This window comes from Trachinotus anak, unplaced genomic scaffold, assembly GCF_046630095.1.
Source record: "Trachinotus anak isolate AG129_WGS33_773 ecotype Australia unplaced genomic scaffold, CSIRO_AGI_Tana_v1 ptg000023l, whole genome shotgun sequence".
Lineage (NCBI taxonomy): Eukaryota > Metazoa > Chordata > Actinopteri > Carangiformes > Carangidae > Trachinotus > Trachinotus anak.
The window spans coordinates 8,335,160-8,352,721 of record NW_027273874.1 but is presented as its reverse complement, the minus strand read 5'-3'; the positions used below and the strand labels follow the sequence as shown (position 1 = coordinate 8,352,721).

Below are 17,562 nucleotides of genomic sequence, written 5' to 3'. Positions count from 1 at the left end.
GAAAAACTTGCTTACAAATGTTCATATATAGTTTTTCAGTTCTCTACTTGCATTTGAAGATGACAGTGATTCAGATCAAAGAGTAAGAAGATTAAAGTATGAATCTGAGCAAACATTCAATGTAGTTTTTGTGGACATATCTCAGTTGGTAACAAAGCAGTGTTTGAGGTTCGATACCCAGCCCTAACGCCGGGACCACACTGGGTGCGTGGCGTGTGTGCGTCGCTGACCTGCTGCAGAAAAACGCGTTCACACCTGCTGTCGCTGCTACTGCCAGCTCTACCTGTGTACACATGGAGTTTACTTGGATGATTGATTTAATTTCCGATTTGTTTTTGATAGAAAATGTCACTAAAACACAACTGTCTCCATATGCAGCTGCTATAATGGTTAAAAATATATTTATATTTCTCATGTCCGTCATATTCAGATTCAGCCTAGACATAGACACTATAATGAAAGGTGTCCGTTGTGTGTAATATTGCTGGTATGATGTCAATATGACATCAGCAGTGTCTGTTTTTTCTGCAAGACACACGAACACATCAGCAAGTCGCCAAACTTCAAGATCACACAACGCAGCCCCGTGGCAGTGTGCTCGTTCTGATCTATTAACATGGACACTGAGATGAAAAACAAGACGTTCCACATTCGCTTTACACACGCGACACATCCAGTGCGCCAGAGCTCTATGGGCAGCAGCATGCCAGAGCAGCCTCAGCCTTTAGTTGGAGAACAAATGGATCAAAGGAGGGTTGGGTGAAGTTCACTTTCACTGTGACAGCAGCATCGCTGTCACGTTAAAAACAAAAAAGTAAGAATGAAACAGTGCAAAAATGAAAACAATATGAAATTCAACACAATTAATTGAAAATAAAGCTTACAACAAAAGAGGTGACTTCAAATAAAACATTATTTACTGAAACTTGGCCAAGACAAGGCATACAAATTCATCACCTTCATATATTACAGCAGGAGAGCACTATTTCACTGGTGTTTAAGTTAACTAGTGTTTGTTATGTACTTGGTGATCGACTGAACTCAGAGTTTCAGCACTGAAACTGAACTGTGAGGAGACAGGAAATATAAATCCTAGGAAATAAAGTCAGAAGAACTTTTAAAAAAAATACAAGTCTTTCTGTTTTCTGATGGTCTGAGAGAGAATGAACTCATTGGTTGGATTGGAAACTAATACTAGTACTGCTTCTTACACTACTTTGTAAATTTGATACCAATTCTAATGACCCAGAACTCACGGAATCACTAAAACCAATTAGATTTTGTGTTGTGTGTGTGTGTGTGTGTGTGTGTGTGTATAAATATATATATATATATATATATATATATATATATATATATATATATATATATATATATATATATACATATACATATATATATATATATATATATATATATATATATATACATATATATATATACACACACACACACATATATACACATATATATACATATATACACACACATATTTAGGAACACTTTTTCTAACTGTGTATTATGGTTACTCTTATTTTGAAAGCTACTTGTACAAATTACAGTTGAATTTATTTGGACTTGTGTTGGAGTGATACAGTGCTCTTTGAATTTATTTCTGCAATGAAACTCTTCATATTTTCTTTTATTTAGACCAGTGGAAAAAAAGTTTTTACACCAGAATTGGTACCAGGAGAGAGAGCAGCAAAAAAAAAAAAAAAAAAAAGGCTACATCGACAGTCAGATCCCAAATGTTTAGGGACAAACTTACAAGAGTTTAGGTTGGCATTACCAAGCTCCGTTGAGTACTGTATATTTGTACAATTACACAAATAATCAACACTTAAATCTGCCTGATCAATAAGCCCATTGAGTATCATCAGGCCATGGGTAATGAAGGGATGGGAGGGAAATCAGTCTTTGCTGCTGGGTGTCTTCATTACAAAAATAAACTTCTCCTCTGGTATCAAAATAGATGACAATCTTTATCTCTCTCTGTTTCAGGAAGCTCCAGCGCTGGCGACACCACGCCACGAACGAAGCCTTACGCAGTCTGCACGCCAGTTCGGCAAACTGACAGCAATGCCACGTGGCGTAGTGAACTTGTGGAATATATATTTTATATTTACATGTTTGGCTTTGAGCTGATGCACACATCCAGAGTGAACTGTACTCACTAGAGCAGGGAGGGATTCTTCACTAAACTTTCATCCATCTACGGCTCTGATGCGCTTCTACGACTCAAACATGGGTAACTTTTGTCACAGCTTGTTTTGGTGACGTCTCTGCAACCTCTGGGAATTTAATGGCAGCTAACACCTACTGTGGTGGACAGACGGTAGGTTTGAAAAACGTGTCTTAGGTTTGCCTAAGTTCAGAGAAAGGATCCCGGACTTGCAAGTAAAAGATCCAATCCTTGATTGTCGGGGTTAAAGGTAAATGTATTTTTGAAAAGGCAGCATGACGCCATGGTACGAGACGTGTGGTAGGAGACATGTGGTCAGGCAGACGCACAGATGGATGGACAGAGAAACAACAAAACAAGGCAACACTATAGTCAGGGTTCCTACGTGGCATTTTAACAGAGGACTGTCACAGAGAGTTTGGGCAGCGCTTACTGAACGTTAGAACTCAGGAGAGATGGCCACAGTTGAAGACCGATGAGGAAAGTCTTCGCATCTTATATCGTAAGCCAGGCAGACACTGGACAAACTTGGTTAGGTTTGAACTGGTCACACCCACTCAATTTACAAACAGGCCAATCCTAGTTTTGAGCACTTTCGTAGTGTTTATACTTGAAAGCATCATCACCGTGCAAGATACAGTCATGAAGCTTTACTGCTGAGATCAAAATGAAGGCCGAGTTTGAAGATGGGTGTGGTCCAACCCATGCCTACTGAGTAGTCACGTAATAATGTAGTAATAACTAGTACTCGTGGGTCAGAAGGTCATGCTGATGGGCGTTGAAACTGGTGTGACCCTACTGCAAGATGGTCTCTACTTTTTTCTTCTTTCATTCATTCAGATTTGCATGAAGTAACGTTGCATTTCTTTAAGTGTTGCTGAGGACGTGGACTTAAATTCGAAGTGTCTATGGATAAAATCCCATCTTGTATTCGAACAGGTCGTTACAGTTTGAATATTTATTTTCTCATATTTGGACTAAAGTTTGAATTCCGAATAAAAAAAGTGAGTCCATGCTTACAGTGATAAGACTCAGTGTCTGCCTGGCATTACACATGTATTCTTTAACCATATAAACAGACAAACTATTTAACGAGGAGAATAGGTGGTGGTGCAGCTAAAAATTCTCCATCATGGTGGCGTTTCTCTCGTAACCATTTCCCCGAGTGGTCTATTCTGAAATCTAAGCTAAATTCGTGTCATCAACCTTCCTCATACCTTATCATTTTCTGTACAGCCCTAGAAAGTCTCTTTTCACACGTATATGGGAAACCCTGTTTGGAGAAAAGAACCAAATACTGTCAGAGTGCTGTAAAGATAAAGAGGCCTAGGAATATACAGACAGGCAAAAAGAGAGAGAGAGAGAGAGAGAGAAAGAAAACAAAATACTGTGTGTAGTTGCTGTTCAATACTGCAGTCAAACTGTAGCTAATACTGCCAAGATGAGTCCACTGTTTAAGCAAAACAAAAAAAAGCTGAATCCACTGCTCAGAGTAGCTGGTGTGTCCTTTCAAAATAAAAGTCTGCCTTCCAAAATCAGTCGGTCAGCACAGAAATCACACATCAAGAAACAGAGCCTGGCACAATGACAGGCAAATCAAAATGGGCTAAATTAACCTAAAAGATTAACTCTTACAAGAATTCGTACCAGGACAAGAAGTGAGCAGCCCCGATACTGTGTTTTTGTCCGTCAAAGTTTGTTTAGTTGTTGTGCCTCTCTACCTGGAAAGACCAGGTAACGCAAAACTCCGCAAAGACAAGACAAGAGCACTCCTTCCTGAAGTGGGACAGGTAGAAATACGCAGGTAAATCTAGACTCCTGGCCTGGGTCACTCACCAACAACCCCGTGTTTGGAGTTCTTGTGCATTCATCAAGATCCTCCAGATTTGCTGATGAAGAAGAATATTGACCTTTTCAAACAGAGTGACTCCTCTTCTGGCAGCCGACTTTCTCAGGTGCAACCCTGTTCACACGAGTTTGATCATCCTTGTGTTTTGCAAGTACAAATGTGTCTCTTGGGATGTGTTTAGCTCGTCTGTTTGAATCCCATCGGCCCTTTGAAAGTCCTTTAAGTTCTGAGACAGACATCGAGACGACTTCCACAATACTGGAAAAGAAGGACTCGATTTATATTTGTTTTTCTGTCGCCATGAAAGCTTGTCAGGATTAATCGCAGATGAGTGGGACCAAGAAACCGAGCTGGGTCATCTAATTCTACAAACAGCATGAACTGAGGCAGATGTGGGTTGATTAGCACATCTGCACGGAGAGACAACAGATAGACTGACTTTTATCCCAGTGTAACCTTGGAAAAATGTCTGCTGAGAGTAAAACCAAGGAATTGGACAAGAACCATTTTAGCCCAGGTTAGGTCCTGGATCCAACCCCACCAAGTGTCCGCAAAGAGCCTGGAAATGAATCCAAACCAAGTCAGCCAGTTATCTTTGAGTCCAGATGAGACATGTTTATTCAACTTGGTTCCACTATGTCAAAATGCATCCCCCAAGTCTAGACCCCGGTTCTAATGAGGCTCGAGTCCACCTAAGGTCCAGACAAGTTGGTTTGGTTCAGCAAAGTTTTGTCCAAAGAAAAAAAAAACCCAGTTAAACCCTGGTGCTGATTCTAGGTTTAGCTTCGACTTGGAATCCGTCTAAACCATAACCAGGGCCTGGGCCTCACCCGGGTCATAATTAGTCTAGTGCAGTCAGGTTTGGCTCAGATCTGATTTTTGTCAGATCGCTCTCTGGACATTCAGGTCCACTGTAGTCTGGTTAAAAATCTGAACCTGATCTCAGTCAGTTTGGCCCAGTTCCTGGTTTGGTTCTGTTGTGCTCCTCTCAGGACTTGTCCCCCAGCTGAGTCTGCTCCATAGACCCCTCTTCGTCTGATAGACCCGTTTCCACAGCAATGACCAGCGATGCCACTGAGGCGCTGCTCGCCATTGGCTGAAGCTCACCTGTGAGAGGAGGGAAAGCTGGGTTAGACTGAAAACCACAACGGACTCTGAATATAAGACATGATGAGACCTGTGAAACGAAACAAGACTTCATGGTTACGTTTGCTTACTTTGATGAGTTAAAGCAAATCCTATCGGCCTGACTCCACGCACGCCCCACCTCTTTGCTCATTTTTGGATTAGCTGGGAATAAGGTGGAGTCAGGCACTGCCAAGATAGCAACAGCGAAGCAGCTCACTCTGAGCTTCAGATCCGCTCTTCAGAAACCTGTGGGTAATGTCAAGGGGCTATGTCCATCTCCATTTAAGGGATATGGTTAAACTGAGCCCTGGTGCGTTTGCCTGTTTGGTTTGGTTCATTCGGACTGCTGTGAACACCTCCAATCAAACTCTGCTGCACATCGAACAACTGGGCCGAGACCGCTTAAAAGGGAAAGTAAACTGACATACCACAGGATTAGACAGAGAGTAAGTAGGTATGTAATATTAGTAGTTAAACTACTACTATTTAATCTATCTGGTGATTTTATTGATAAGTTTTGTGAGTTTAAACAATCTGCAAATTTTGGTGTAAAAACAGTATAAGAAAACCGTGGACTTCTGAACCTCACATTAAATCAAACGGCCGTTCCTTTCTCCTTAGTTTCTCATATCATGAATCTTTTGATTGATTCTTCCTTCTTTAAATCATGTTTCTCACAAAACCCAGTTTCAATCCAGTACAAATATGCATCAAATAAAGGAAATAAATCTGGCTGCTCCTGTGAGGGATCGCCACAGTGGAAAAGTTGATCCGGCAAAGGTTTTTACGCTGGACGCCCTTCCTGACCCTGGGTACCAGGAGGCGGGATCGAGCTGCCAATCTGCTCTACCACTTGAGCCACATAAAGGAAATAAGAAGCTCAGTACTTGTACCTCTGATTGCAACAGCATCAAGAGTGAAAGTAGTTATGTTGCAGAAACACCACTAGGTGTCAGTATAACACCACTGATCTTGTTACTGAATAACAAAGACCCAACACTCATACTGAACATACAGTATGTGTGTTACCTGTGTGTGTGTCGGTGGTGGCCGTCACAGGGCTGTCTCTCAGGGTGTCGGGGTCCTGGTAGTCCTGTGGGAGTCCGACCCGTCGTACGCCGGGGTCCAGCACCACCGAGGATCCGCCCTCACTCAGCGTACCATCACTGGAGGCCCCTGACACCACAGCCTCCAGGGCCAGGGCACCGACTCCACCTACCCCACCCACGCCGACCCCACCCACACCGCCTAGGGCCAGGTCGTAGTCCAGCGGCAGGTCGTCCAGGCAATCTGCATTCAGCTGGAAGGTCAAAGGAGGAGATACGACACATTTAAAAATACTGTCGCACTTTGTAACCCTGGTTTGAAAGGTGCAATATGAATAAAGTTATTATGAAAGTCATGTAAACGAGACGCCTGTTAGGTGAACCAGTGAAAGTTGGACTAATCATAACATTTAGAAACATTTGTGTCTGTGGGGTCATGTCTCTCTCAGTGCTGAAAAACCATCAGGAAGCAGCTTCTTCAGTTAAAACCAGGTCAGGGACAGAAACTGGGTTGAAACTACACTGTACATCCAGTCTCCGAGGCTTCATATCGAGCCCCACTGTTCACCAAAATAAATACAAGTTAACAGCAGAATCTTTGAAAATATACCCTCCCACCTGTTTGACACTCTGTACTTTACTGGACTCTGTACTGGACTCAGTCTTCACACAACCGTGACATATTATACATTGTTTGAAAGCTCAAAGTCTCCTGATTCTATCGGTGCAAAGCACTTTATCTTCCTGCAACAGCTGTTGACACAGAATTGGTTCAAACTTGTGGCTCCACACAAAAGATCTTACTACAGACTTATGTTCGTCTTTTCATTCTGACTTTTTGGTTTTAAAACTGAAAGAGTTTCCTTTGAAATGAGTTATGACTGTGATCACAAGCGCTGAAGAACTGTAACCTTTCTATTTTGGGTACATTATTTTCAGGCTTGTGCACAAAAACAGGGGTTTGTCTTGAACAGGTGAAAGACCCTCTCCCTCCCTCTCCCATGATTCCTTTCAGACTCACAGCGATGCCCAGGGCTTTCAGGATGTTCATCTTGCACATCGGACATGTGCGATGATCCAGCAGCCATGGATCCACGCAGCTCTTGTGGAACAAATGTCTGCAAAGTAGAAAAACAGTGGAATCAATTATTCTGCTGTTTGTCTGGTTTCACACAGAGACGCTCGAGAAACGCTGCTGGAGGAGAATCAAGTTCACAGCTGCTTTCATTTGGTGCAGTTACACAAGGCAAGAAAGAATCTGGATAAACACGCTTTTTATTTTTTCTCTACTCTCTCTCATGAATTTCATTTCATAATGTCATACAATCTATAACAAGGTCATCGTGGGGCAACAGGAAAACAAACTGTTCAATTTGTCCTCAGTTCAACTCCATATAACAGCAAACAGCTTCCATCAAAGTCACAGTGGCCTCCCATGACAACAAAGGAAAAACAAGGCAACAACAGTTTGTGTAGCAGAGTTGTCCAAGTCAAATCAGAGTACAACTAAAGTATCTTTACTCTGCAGGTTTCTACATTTCTACACAGTATGAGAGTGAGATGGAGAAAACAGAGGGGACAATAAAAGGTAAGTTTCATAGTTTAGTTCCTCTGATTTCATATTTTGACAAATTAACATTAAAAGGATGCAGAAATAGTTAACAGAGATGATACAAGGTTTTAAATCCCGTCCAGAACAGTGAGTTAAATTAAAAGGGACCAGAGGGAAATTTATTTTAATCTCATCTGAATGAGGTTCAGACTAACTGTGTTTTAATGTTAATGAACCAGGGCTGAACGAAGTCTTATTATGATTATTTTGGCAGATTGTGACATGAGTCATGATTTCAGTGGGAGTGGTTCATTTTTTCACTTGATTTTCACTGGAAAAAAAGTGATGATGTGATTTTTCTTGGGGTCTGTACCAAACAAACATGTTCCTTTATGTCTGGTCTTTACGCTTCAGTTATGGTTGTTGTCACACATTTTACGTTCATCAAATAAATTTGCATATTGCACTGGGCCACGTTGCAGTTTCAATAATATTTCAATTAATTGCGCAGCCTTATAATAAACAACAGGGAGTGTTGACACTGGAGCACTTCTTTGTTTTATGCTGTTCTTGTATCCTCCAGTCCAAACCCAGTCCCCTGTGAAAGGTCTTGGGTCTCTCTGACTGCGTTCACCTGCAGGGCAGTATGCGGACCACGTCGTTGGCCTTGTAGCCCTCGATGCAGACGGCACAGTTGTCGAAGTCGGCCTCCGTCTCCTGGTCGCCCTTCCTGATGGTGCGAACCTGCAGCTTACTGATGGCTTTCTTCGCTGCATCGCCAAGACGACGCTGCAGAGAGAAAGAGGCGGAGATGACAGACAGATTTAGCCCCAGGTGAGACGGCAGTGACAGATGTCTGGAAAACATAAATCCCTGGTGTGCTGTGCAGTTCCTGAGATCAGAGATGTTTCTGCCTCTGCAGTCTCACCTCTTTATAAAACACAGCGAGCAGCGACCACAGCGTCACTTCAGATAAATGTGTTGACGTTCTTAACAGAGCAGAGAAGAAAACAGAATCTGTCTCCTCTGGGAGTTTTCAGCTTTCCCCTGCTTTAATGAATCTGAATGAGGAACTAAGGCTTCATGACAAAGAGACTTTTCACTCAGACGTGAATCTGCCGTCATTAATCCCCTCGTGTCAGTGATTAATAATTCACACACACAGTCTGGCTAAAAGCACGTTGACTGTTTGTTATGGTAATTTTTCCCTTTGAGAAGAACCTGTTGTGATCCCTGTGCTGATGAGGACCAGTCAGTCTGTTTACAGAAACTTAAAAAGTGCAGCTTCAATGACGCCGTCTCTGATGATCAATTAACTGTTGCATCAAACGTATCTAATGACTCACAGTAACCACACTGTTGGTGTTGAGTGGTTACCAGTGTAACCAGCGTCTCTGAGGAGCCTGCTCTGTAGAGAGACTGTAAACAGACTGACTGAGAGATAATGTGGTTTGTGTACAGCTGTGTTTTGTCACGTTAAAGGACCAGTTCACAGGTTTTCACGTCTGACTTAAAGCAACATGTCAGGGTGAACACATGTACAATAACTGTGGTCGTTCCCATGACTTCACCACTACGGTTTTGTTTTAAAACCAAAACAATCTCCATTCAGACGAGTGTTTCAGCTCTGTATCAGAAACCATCTCCCACTGTACAAACCAACTACTGAAAACTCACACATACCTGACCATTAAAGCACACTGAGCATGCACGAGCTGCTGTAAACAGAAGCAGTTGATTAGTGCAGAAAATACTAATAACAAGGAAGAGTAAAGAATTTCACTGCACAGCAGCTGCTGGCAGAGACGACAAGGTCAATAACACTTTTAATTCATTATCCATGTTGTTTCACCACTGGTTGTCAAGGCTCATAAGAGCCAATCAGGAGCTACCTATGGTGGTTTCTGTTTCTGTACATCCAGGCGGCAACACGACCCTGGAGTTTTCAAAATAAAACCGGTCCAACGGTGTTTCTGAAAGTCTCTAAAAGCCAAATTGTGTTAGTTTGGACGTAGCCTCAGTACAAAATCGGTTCCCTGTGTTTCAGCAGCTGAACACAAACAGGGTACTGACAAAAAAAAGTTTGGAAAATACCTCCCTGACTTATCTAACAGACTCAGCGTTTTCCACAGAACAAGGAGAAGAGCAAAGATTACAGCAGGAAACCTGCCCTTTAGGAAAACATGTTGAATTCAGTGTCTCAATCTCACTGTTTCCCCTGATCTCACCAAACTGGAACCGGCTCACAGATTTATTCTATTATATTTTTACTTCGGCCATTATATTGTGTTTTAGTATTTTTATGCAGGTGTTTTCTTATTTAATTTGTGATGATGTCATTTGGATTTCATGGTTTTATTGTTCAGTTTTATGCGTTGTTTTGACTTTTAACATCTCAGGAGCCTGATAGAAACGAGCGCTTCCACTTTAGTTTATTAGCCAAATCTAATTAAGTCTAATACAACAGTCCTGTAATAACTCCACCTGAATGAAGGTCATAATGTTCAGTTTGTGTTTAAACAGTTTGGGTGGTCACCACGTTAATGTCAGCGACAGCAGGGTAAGGGTCTGTGTGACGTACCTGGTTCCTGTCTCGAGCGTTGGCGTATCTGAACCTCTGGATGTAGTAGAAGACGAGCCAGGCGAGGGAGATGATCATCAGCACGATGAAGGAGATGGAGACGAACACCACCGACGTCCTGCTGACGTACTTCTGCAGGTTCCTGGTCCCGATGGTGATCGTCATGGTGACCGTCACATTGCGCTCCAGCAGCGACGCGACCTCGCGGCCCTTAGGCTCCGGGATCATGATGGCGATCACCTCACCTGTACCTGAAGAAGGTGGAGCCGGCTGTTAATTAATCTGATGTATGTGTTGCATTTTATTTATATTCAAACTTATTTTTAAATCACTTTAACTCGTTTACTCCTCTCGACGTCTGAGCCAACACATGGACTCTCTTTACCCCTCACACCCTCGCGCTGTATCCTACACCCACCATCGCCTGTTCATTGATCCAATGACAACTTCTGCCTCACAAATCCCCCTATCGCTATGACAACCAGCTCATCGCCCACCCACGGGAGAAAACCACTAAAATTACACGGTTAACATGGTGGGTGATGTGTGAGTGGGTCTCCATCTCTGCCATGAAGTTCAAACACGAGATTACACAAGTGACTGTAGGATGTAACATCACTGTTGTTACTAGAGCTCCAGAGAGAGGAGGCGTGAAACTACACTGAGACGGTTTCTGGTTCTTTAAACCACAAATACATCTGATGCAGATCAACACTTCAGATTAAACACAGGGGAAGAGTAAAATACAGTTCTTTACTTTTTAAAAAAAAATCATTTTCTGCACAAATGACAAGGAGAAAATCTACAGATGAACTGACATTGAAAATAAGGGACAGTGATGTCAGTCTGTGTGAACAGGTCAAACGTTCATGTGTGAGAAAGCATTTGTGAGATGTGGTTGGTTGTGGTCAGTTTCTGAATTCGAGAGGTCATTACTACAGACCAGGAGAAAGTGATGAATGAAGAGTTTGGAGAAGGAAGACGAAAGCAGAAGAAGCAGCAAAAGAAGAAGTAGAAGATTCAGTGTTTATTCTTGAGAAAAGCAGGTTGAAGGTCAGAGTCTGCAGCTGGTAATGAGTCAGTGTCTTGCTTAAAGACACTTCAGCAGAGGAGTGAGCCCACTTCAACAGCTGCTTCAAGGCTGAAAAATATATAACACATACACACAGTCTCTTTATTTGTGAAGATGAGTACAAACACAAGCCCTTCAACCCTATGTCTGAGGAGAGAGTGTGAGATATTGTGTGTGTGTGTGTGTGTGTGTGTGTGTGTGTGTGTGTGTGTGTGTGTCTGCTACTTCGAGGCTGTTTTGATTCAACCTTGGCAATTTGAGGTTATCCTTGTGACTGTGGCCTGACTCGGTACAAACACACCCTCCTCTGACCCTGAAGGTAGAGAAAAACCTCCCAGAGGAAGGTTCAGCTCCACAGCTGCAGCTGCTCAAAAGTTCAACTTTTATTCCCATTTCAAATACTTTACATAGAAAACTAATGTGCAGAAAATTCCTCTGTCGGTTACGAATGGATCCCAGAGCGGCCGGGAATGTGTCACCATGTCGACACAAGTCTACAACAAACCAGTCACACGTGCAGAGAGATGCTTTCACTGACAGGGAGGTGATGAACTGCAGCAGGTTGGTACAGACACTTCGAACAGAAAGTGGACGGAGCGAGCTCCTTGTTCTCAGATGAATCAGGATCACAGTGACCCTGTTTAGGGCTAGACCCCGTCTTCAGGTGTGAGGTCTGGTCTGAGTGTGAGCTGTTAGACCGCCAGCCTGAGACTTGCACAATGTGTAAAATCACAACATGAACTAGCACCTAGGTGTCATGTGTTCTTATGTTCTCTCAGAAGTTGTTGAACTGGCCTGTGTGTGTGTGTGTGTGTGTGTGCCTGTGTGTGTTTTGTTGGGCCAGCACTGAACTCCCTAAAAACCCCAACAACACACACACACACACACACACACACACACACACACACACACAAAATTGATTAGTCTCTGCCTAAAAATAATCCCCTGGGATCAATGTGTCTCTCACACACACTCGTGAACTTCTACCCTGAACCAAACAACACCATCCTCATCCTCACGTCCAGACCAGAGCTCCTCTGAAGACAGACTCTGGTTCTGGATTCCTTCCTCAGACTGAGGATCAGTGAGACCAGGGGGGGTGGCAGAAGCCAAACTAGCTTGTTGTCATCAGCAGCTCTGAACTAATCTGTGGGATGAGCGGTGGAATGATGGAGCCAGCTGGTTCCACACATGTGGATTAACACTCTTTCACAGCTGAAAAGCCTGACTGGACCCTGCTGGACGTCACACACCGGACAGGAGACAGACCAGGGGACACGACCGGAAAATGGTTCGACTGATTAAAGTGATGTTTTAGATCACAATTGTTTTAATGTGGATTAACCTGCACAATATTTTGTCAATGAAATGTCAAAAATGATGAGAATGCTGGAGATGTCCTGGTACCATCTTTTCCTAAAATACCACTGCATTAAAAAAAAAAATTTGTGTAACAGCTGTATACCAACCCTGTCTGGACCTGATATGGTTGCTGTCATTGTTGTATGGCTCAGGTTAAACGAGAACACCACAAAATATTTATTTTATTCTCTACTCTGACTGTCAATCATAAAAAAAATAATAAATAATAATAATAAAGAACACTTCCTGAAACTAGAAATGAAAGCCTTTTATACTCTACATGTTGCCTTTTTACTGATGGGACTTTTCAGGGTAAATTATTCCCAAACTACTGGTGTTTTGTTCGTGGGAAATGTTACACGATTTCCTGGAAATTAATTCTTCTTCGCTGCTCTAAAACAGTAGTTTACATAGGAAGTTGTGCTGTGCAGCCACCGGCACCTACACACTGTTGTAGAGCATAGAAATTAATTGATTTCCAGGAGAACCGTTGTTGTTATTCTGGTGTGAAAATAGAAAATGTATTAATTACACGGCATCAGAGTGGATAGAGTTGCGTACTCGCTGATACCCGACAGTGTATTTCAGGCAGTATCAGAGGGATTTCTCTCGAGAAAATGCCTCTTCAAATTGCTTCTCACCAACAGTAAATCCCAAAACAGATTCTGTATCATATATGAGAAAGAAGAGCATCAAATCCTTGCATTTGAGTTGCTGAAACAAATCATTTATCAGCAACTGATTCATTTTCTGTTAATTGGTTAATCAATGAATCGAGGAATCTTTTCTGAGCTTCACAAACAGGAGCAGTGATGCAGAGAATTACAACCAGTGATTATGGTGACCAGTAATTAATAGGGATCTAATATCTAATCCAATCTGAAATCTAATGTAATCTAATACCCAGACTGAGTCGGAAGCCAAAGAGCTGAATGAAGAGTGGACTTCTGGGAAATTACTTAATGTACACATGAGCGTCCAATGACAGATTCCCACAGAGTTCATCAGGGACGGGAGGGCTGCCAGATATATAATATGAAGTCCAGCTCCTGTCAGGAACTGACCCTGACCTCAAAAACTATCATGAGAAAGTCGATTTAAAGTAAACACGCACTCTGTTTTTATTCCCTGCATTTGCTGACTCCCAAACCGGGGTCCAGAGACCTCCGGGATCCCTAAACTGGTTTCCAGCTGTCAGAGAAACATCTGTGGGTACTTCGCTCAGCAGCCATGACGGAGTGAATCAAAACAAGTTTAGACAAGAAGACCTCGCTCCTGCCTCTGCTACTGCTGCACAGTCAGGCTGTTATGTAACTCAACACTCGATCATAGCTGCTAACACGCGTCACATGGAGGAGCGTGTTTTCTATAACCAATTGATGTGGACACAGCGGGTCTGGGAATCCCTGCTCCACGTCGCACACTGTGTGTGACAGAGACAACAACTCTGCTAATGTACAGATAAATCTAATGAAAGTCTGATGCTGTTACGACACAGCAGCACAGCAGAAACCAGGTCCAGCAGAGTCACAGACCTTCAGTCAGCACTCTGCCTGCTGGCTCCAGGAACAGGTCTGATAACCAGTTCAGACAGACTGGGACCCAGTTCAGACCGTTCATCAGCCGACCATTATTTTCATTATTGATTAGTCTGCAGATTATTATCTAAACCAGTGGACTAGTCTATAAAAGGCCAGAGTGATGTCTTTAAACTGGAAATCAGCAAATGTATTATTATTATTAATTATATTCATTAAATGTAATCCTTGCCGAGGTCTTCGGAGAGATCTCTGTTAGCTTTTAGCTTCCGATCTGTCCTATGCATTTTTTTTTTTTATTTGCTTAAAATTAATGTAAAACTATGATCAATACATATGATTTGAGTTGAATTTCTCAGCTACAACTGAGGGAGATTCACATCAATGTCACTTATTTATCAAGGAACCCAGTCAGTGTAAAATCAATAAAACTGACTGAAAATCAAGTCAAACATTTACTGGTTTCAGCTTCTAAAATATGAGGAATTCCTGTTTTTTGTTAATGGACTTTTGACATGTGGGCTCTGATAAATTGAGATGGACATTTTTCACTATTTTCTGAGATATTATTGATCAAACTGTTAATGAGATACACTGAAGATATTCATTAGTTACAGCCCTGGATGGAATTTATTCTGCTGACTGCATCCAATGTAAAATCCCATCATACCAAGCACTGGTCCAACTGTTTAGTTTATAAAATGCATGTAAATTATTACATTAAATATAATGTTTTGTCCAATAAACTCTAAGTCTAAAAGATTTCTGGATAATTGAAAAAGTTGCCAATTCAAATCAATAAATCGACTAATTGTTGCAGCTCTAAATTTGTGTACAGCCAATAGGGTTTAAACACACTTTTGCACACAATAAATTTAAGTATTTGTTTTAAGAAATGAGTGTTGGAGTGAAAATAGTCCATCACATTCAGGAAATTATTTTTATTAATTACACTAAACCTGCACAACTGAACTTTGATCATCACTAACAGATAATGTTCTTACATATATTCACATCTCACATTACAGTGGACAATAATACTCATAAATCCCACTGATTCCTGTAGAAAAGCATCTGTTTAGCTGCGCATGTGGTCGGCTAATGAAATAAGCAGCACCACCGTACCTGGATGGGGCATCGTGATGGTGTCGTTCGCATTAGCGGAGCCCACATTGAAGATGACCACCGCCGAGGCGTTGTGGAGCGCGGCGTGGCGGATCTTGTCCTTGTAGGTGCAGTTGCCCCGGGCTATCAGCGCTATCCAGGCCCCGGCCTGTGCGGGCACCGCGAACCGGGTGTTGGGGTCGCAGGCCTGGCGGTCGTGCGGGGCTGCGGGCAGGACCACCACCCCCTTGGCGTCCCGTTTCGGCGAGTGCTCCCCGTAGCGACCGCACTCCGTCTTCTCGGTGCGGAGCTCCGAGGTGGCCGGGTCCACGTAGGTGATGTTGACGAAGGCGGTGTACCACTCCTCCCGCTCGGCCACGGTGAAGTCGAGGCACAGCAGGTGGACGAAGCAGAAGGAGAGCAGCCACGTAGAGAGGGCCAAGCTGCGGCAGGCCGCCACCAGCGAGCCCGGGGCCATGGTGATCCTCCCCGGCGAGAGCGAGCCGTCCGTCGGTCGATCGGTCGGCGGAGCGTCTAAACCGGAGACGCCTACTCCACCATGCTAACCACAGGACCGACCTGGAGGTTGATGAATCCGCCTTTCTTGTTAATTTGGACTCCGCTTGTTTAGCGTGTGTTCAGCCGCTCCCCTCCGCCGCGCTCAGGACGCCTCTCAGCAGCCGCCTCCATTTCCAGCCGCCGCCGAGAACAAAACACGAACACCCACGGGAGAAGCAGAAACGCAGACGCGGCTCCGGGCGAAACGGACCGCGGGAACGACGCTGCCGAACCGGGCAACAGTAAAACACCGGGCGGTGATTTTTACCGCGGTACCGGCTAATAACGGTCAATAACGGTCAATAACGGTTAATAACGGTCAATATTAACGCAGCAGGCCCGAGGAGCTGCATTGTTTTGACTGGGCCGAGCGTCAACGGCCGCTGAAGGGAAACAGCACATCCGGTGGCGTCTCTTCAAAATAAAAAACCGTGCTCTTTCTTCTGAACAGCTGCAATTACCACGATATTTTTAATTATCTAAAAATGCTTTGACTTAATTGTTTTACTAGTTTTTATCTTCTTGTTTAAGCTAAGATATTTGCTGTTTTTCCCTTCTTAAATATGAGGATTTGATGCGAGTCTTTAGAGTTAACTGAGTATTTTGGATGTTTTGACTGTTACTGAAAACAAGTACAAAGTGAATATATCTCCTTGATGTGTGTTGAAGTACATGCAAAACATATATTTCACTACTTTCGTTTTTGATCAAAGAATTCACCAAATACTTCAGAAATTACAGCTATACTTAAAATTACTATTATGTACTTTTTACAACACACGTTACAACATACTCACTTGTTACCCAGATTGTGTATATGCTCGACTACCGTTTTATTTTGAAGGGTAAAACGTCTAATTTCCGCTCTGAATTTATCTAACTGGGTCTGACTTGACGCAGCTGTGTTTGCAGTGATACTGAGCAGCGCCACCCAGCGGCTCGGCAGAAAAACCGCTGCTCCACATCAACGATGAGCATCCGTCAGACTTTATAATTACGCTATAAAAATACCCAATTACAACTAAAAGTCATGCATTAAAAGTCTTACCTAAAAAATACAGAAAACTAAATTTATTTGAATACCGACTGTGCAAAATGGCCTCGGTCACTATTATATCATTATAACTGACAGCAAATAGCGAAAATGTTTGTTAGAATCAGTTTACTTACAAAGAAAAGCATCATATCCTCATATTTGAGAAATGATGAAAACAATTAGGATTATCAAAATAGTTCCCAATTCATTTTCTCTCGATGTTTGTTGACCCTTGAGGGCCACAGCCATCCCTAAGTCAATAACCTCATTGCAATTTTATTAATTACAAACTTTTTTGGTAAAATGCATGATAAAAGCTGAAATGATAGGGGGCCAAAGGTGGTTCCTGCCATGCGTATCAAATCTTGAGGGATATTGTGTCAAAATCTAGACTTGGTACCTTTAAAATATGAGGTGATTTTATTCTTCCGTTGTGTATATTCTTTAACAAATGTGTCTTTAATTAAGAATCATCACAACTGTCTTGGTTTCTGGGAGTCTGGAATAAAAAGGGGACACATTGAGAGTATTGGTGCCACAGTTCATATTTGCCT

The 17,562-nt window shown here is 42.7% G+C and overlaps 1 protein-coding gene across 1 annotated transcript; it reads right to left on the bottom strand.

Annotated features, from left to right (window-relative positions):
- Nucleotides 1-1,589: 1,589 nt before the first annotated feature.
- On the bottom strand, nucleotides 1,590-16,364 carry rnf150b (ring finger protein 150b). Its single transcript, XM_071459564.1, has 6 exons — nucleotides 15,436-16,364; nucleotides 10,339-10,589; nucleotides 8,392-8,546; nucleotides 7,227-7,323; nucleotides 6,189-6,459; nucleotides 1,590-5,138 (listed from the first exon to the last, which is right to left on the bottom strand). Exons 1-6 carry the CDS (start codon nucleotides 15,890-15,892, stop codon nucleotides 5,020-5,022), a joined length of 1,350 nt encoding a protein of 449 aa, XP_071315665.1. The 5' UTR covers nucleotides 15,893-16,364; the 3' UTR covers nucleotides 1,590-5,019.
- Between the last annotated feature and the right edge of the window lie 1,198 nt (nucleotides 16,365-17,562).

Bases quoted from the DNA above. Each gene is read 5' to 3' on its own strand.
- rnf150b (XM_071459564.1), bottom strand. From the start codon at position 15,892: ATGGCCCCGGGCTCGCTGGTGGCGGCCTGCCGCAGCTTGGCCCTCTCT. The intron at 10,590-15,435 runs GTACGGTGGTGC...CACCTTCTTCAG, and splicing joins CATCACGATGCCCCATCCAG to GTACAGGTGAGGTGATCGCC. The intron at 6,460-7,226 runs GTGAGTCTGAAA...TTGACCTTCCAG, and splicing joins TGAAAGCCCTGGGCATCGCT to CTGAATGCAGATTGCCTGGA.